General features: G+C 29.6%; 1 protein-coding gene across 2 annotated transcripts in view; it reads right to left on the bottom strand.

Annotated features, from left to right (window-relative positions):
* Spt20 (transcription factor Spt20 homolog) overlaps nt 1-2,500 on the bottom strand; it is a 21,257-nt gene that overhangs the window by 13,349 nt on the left and 5,408 nt on the right. The window contains exons 7-12 of one of the 2 annotated variants that reach the window (XM_043035968.2): nt 2,055-2,230; nt 1,754-1,852; nt 1,478-1,577; nt 1,183-1,362; nt 920-1,045; nt 88-196 (exon numbers count right to left, since the gene is read on the bottom strand). In XM_043035968.2, coding sequence (XP_042891902.1) covers nt 88-196; nt 920-1,045; nt 1,183-1,362; nt 1,478-1,577; nt 1,754-1,852; nt 2,055-2,230 — 790 coding nt within the window. Of the gene's footprint in view, nt 1-87; nt 197-919; nt 1,049-1,182; nt 1,363-1,477; nt 1,578-1,753; nt 1,853-2,054; nt 2,231-2,500 lie in introns of both variants that reach the window. The other variant, XM_043035967.2, reaches the window with a different exon arrangement.

The raw sequence follows: 2,500 nt of genomic DNA on the forward strand, positions 1-2,500 counted from the left end.
TTAATTTCTTAGATAATTTGATGCATTTAATTTTTGAGAGGGTTATTATGGTTTACAACAATTCAATTATGGTTAAAGAACACTAACCTGAAGCCTGCTGTATAGGCTGCGCAGATATTAGACTGGTGAGTGTAGATGCAGATGACACAGTTATTGGTTTTGTTACAACTGTGACAGACTTTTTGACACCTTCACCCTTTAACAATAAATTAAAAATATATAAAACAGCTGCCTGTAAAAAGATTGTCTAAAAGATATATATTATATATAATATATATATATATATATATATATATATATATATATATATATATATATATATAATATATATATATATATAATATATATATATATAAATATATATATATATATATATATAATATATATATATATATTATATATATATATATATATTAATATATATATATATAATATATATATATACATATAAAAATATATATTTAATATATATAATATATATAATATAATATATAAATATATATCTTGTATATATATATATATATATATATATATATATATATATATATATATATATATATATATATAAATAAATAAATTCATGTTCTTGAAGTAGAAAAGAATAATATAAAAACACCATATTTTCAATAAAACTTATAAATCTACATGTTTAATGCAAAAATCTTTACATATCACTTAACAGATGTAGGACATCAATTTTGTGCTTAAGTTTTACAACAGCTATACAGTATATTGTATAATGATATTTCTGACTAAAGAGAACACAACACAAAACTAGCGATGATACCAGACATCCCAATCCATTTCTGACCGACTAAAATTTGTGATTACTAAACCAATACCAATAGTTCTACAAACATAAAAGTAATAAGAATAAATGCACTACTGAAAATTGCATATATATATACAACATACTTACATTTGAAACAATAATGACATTAGGCTGTGTATGCTGAGCTAATGTGGTGGCAGAGGAAGCAGGAGCAACTCCTGTAGGTCCTCCAGCAGCAGCTACAGCTGCTGCTGCTACTGCTGCTGCTGCTGCCTGCTGAAATTTATTTACTAAAGTTTATATGTGAAATAAACATACACATGTAATGGTAAAAAAGAGGAAACAGAAGATAAGGTATTTATACAGAAACCCAAGTAATGATATCCAATCATAAAAAAAATTCCCCAAACCTGTTGCATTGGCTGCTGCTGTTGTGGTTGCTGTTGTGCCTGCTGTGTTTGTTGTTGCTGTGTTTGCACTTGAATCTGCTGCTGGCCAGGCTGCTGTGCACCTGACTGTTTGAGAGAGTCAGCAATATCCTTCTTGTAGGTCCCAGGCATGAATGTGGAGAGTGCTGCTTGTCCTGCCACCTACAGAAGTTCAACAATCGTCAGGAATGTAAAGTTTACCAAAAAATAAAGTAACTTCCATCAAAAAATGAATATGTCATTGGAAGGAAATATAACTTATAGAAGAATTACATACCCTATGTGTTATCTTCACACTCTTCCTCCAGTCTTCAGTAAATATCTCTTTGAACTGTTGAATGTACCGACACACTTGTTGTTGTGTTCCCAAAGGAAATCTAAAATGTAAGAAAAAAGTATCAATGCAAATATCCTCTCCTAATCCACAAAAGATAATGTCAATAAAAAAACGTCTTGGGGTGGTAAATCAATCAATCAATCAATAAAAACACAGTGAAAAACAATAACAGGATTCAAATAAGTTATCAATCTTTACCCTGACAAATAAACTTACTTGCATGTGGATCCATTTTGCTTTCCCTCCTGGTAATCACGATCAACGTACAATTCCCCAAAATATACTTCATCAGTTTTCCTTTGAGATATTGTAAGTCTGGAAAAAGTTTTCAAACATTAAAATTTGAATATCAGTGAAAGATATCATTCTCTAAAGAAGACTTCCATTTGAACCTTCAATATCTAAACTTGAACAATCTTATCCTCAAGTAAAATATGTTCCAAGACTGTTTCAAATCACTTTGATGTTTACAGACATAACGTTTACATCCTATTTAATGTTTAGTATAAAGACTTACTTAGTGTGGTAGATCCTTCCCTGTCCTCTTTCAGTCTCAAGCACCAATTCCTCAATAAATACAAGAGAGTTATCCGTAGTATAATTTGGTCGTTCATATGTGCGCGCCATTTTTGATACATCTATATTTTCTGGGACAATTAAATCAGGGGCTTCGTCCATGGCCATTGGTATAAGCTGCATTAAGGAGAAACAATCCATTAATCCATGATAATATAGACAGAAGGTACTTTGACTAAAATTTGTGATTACTAAACCAATACCAATAGTTCTACAAACATAAAAGTAATAAGAATAAATGCACTACTGAAGAACTGAACTTTGAAACTACTGCCAACAGACAAAATTTCCAAACAGTTACTTCATATATTAACTCTGTGACAGTGCCTTACTTCTCGATTAACTAAGTCAGAAGTCATAATGAGCAATTTTAATAATAGAAAGTAA

The sequence above is a fragment of the Penaeus japonicus genome, unplaced genomic scaffold (assembly GCF_977035675.1).
Source record: "Penaeus japonicus unplaced genomic scaffold, GWHDUDI00000001_assembly GWHDUDI00000005, whole genome shotgun sequence".
Taxonomy (NCBI): Eukaryota; Metazoa; Arthropoda; class Malacostraca; order Decapoda; family Penaeidae; genus Penaeus; species Penaeus japonicus.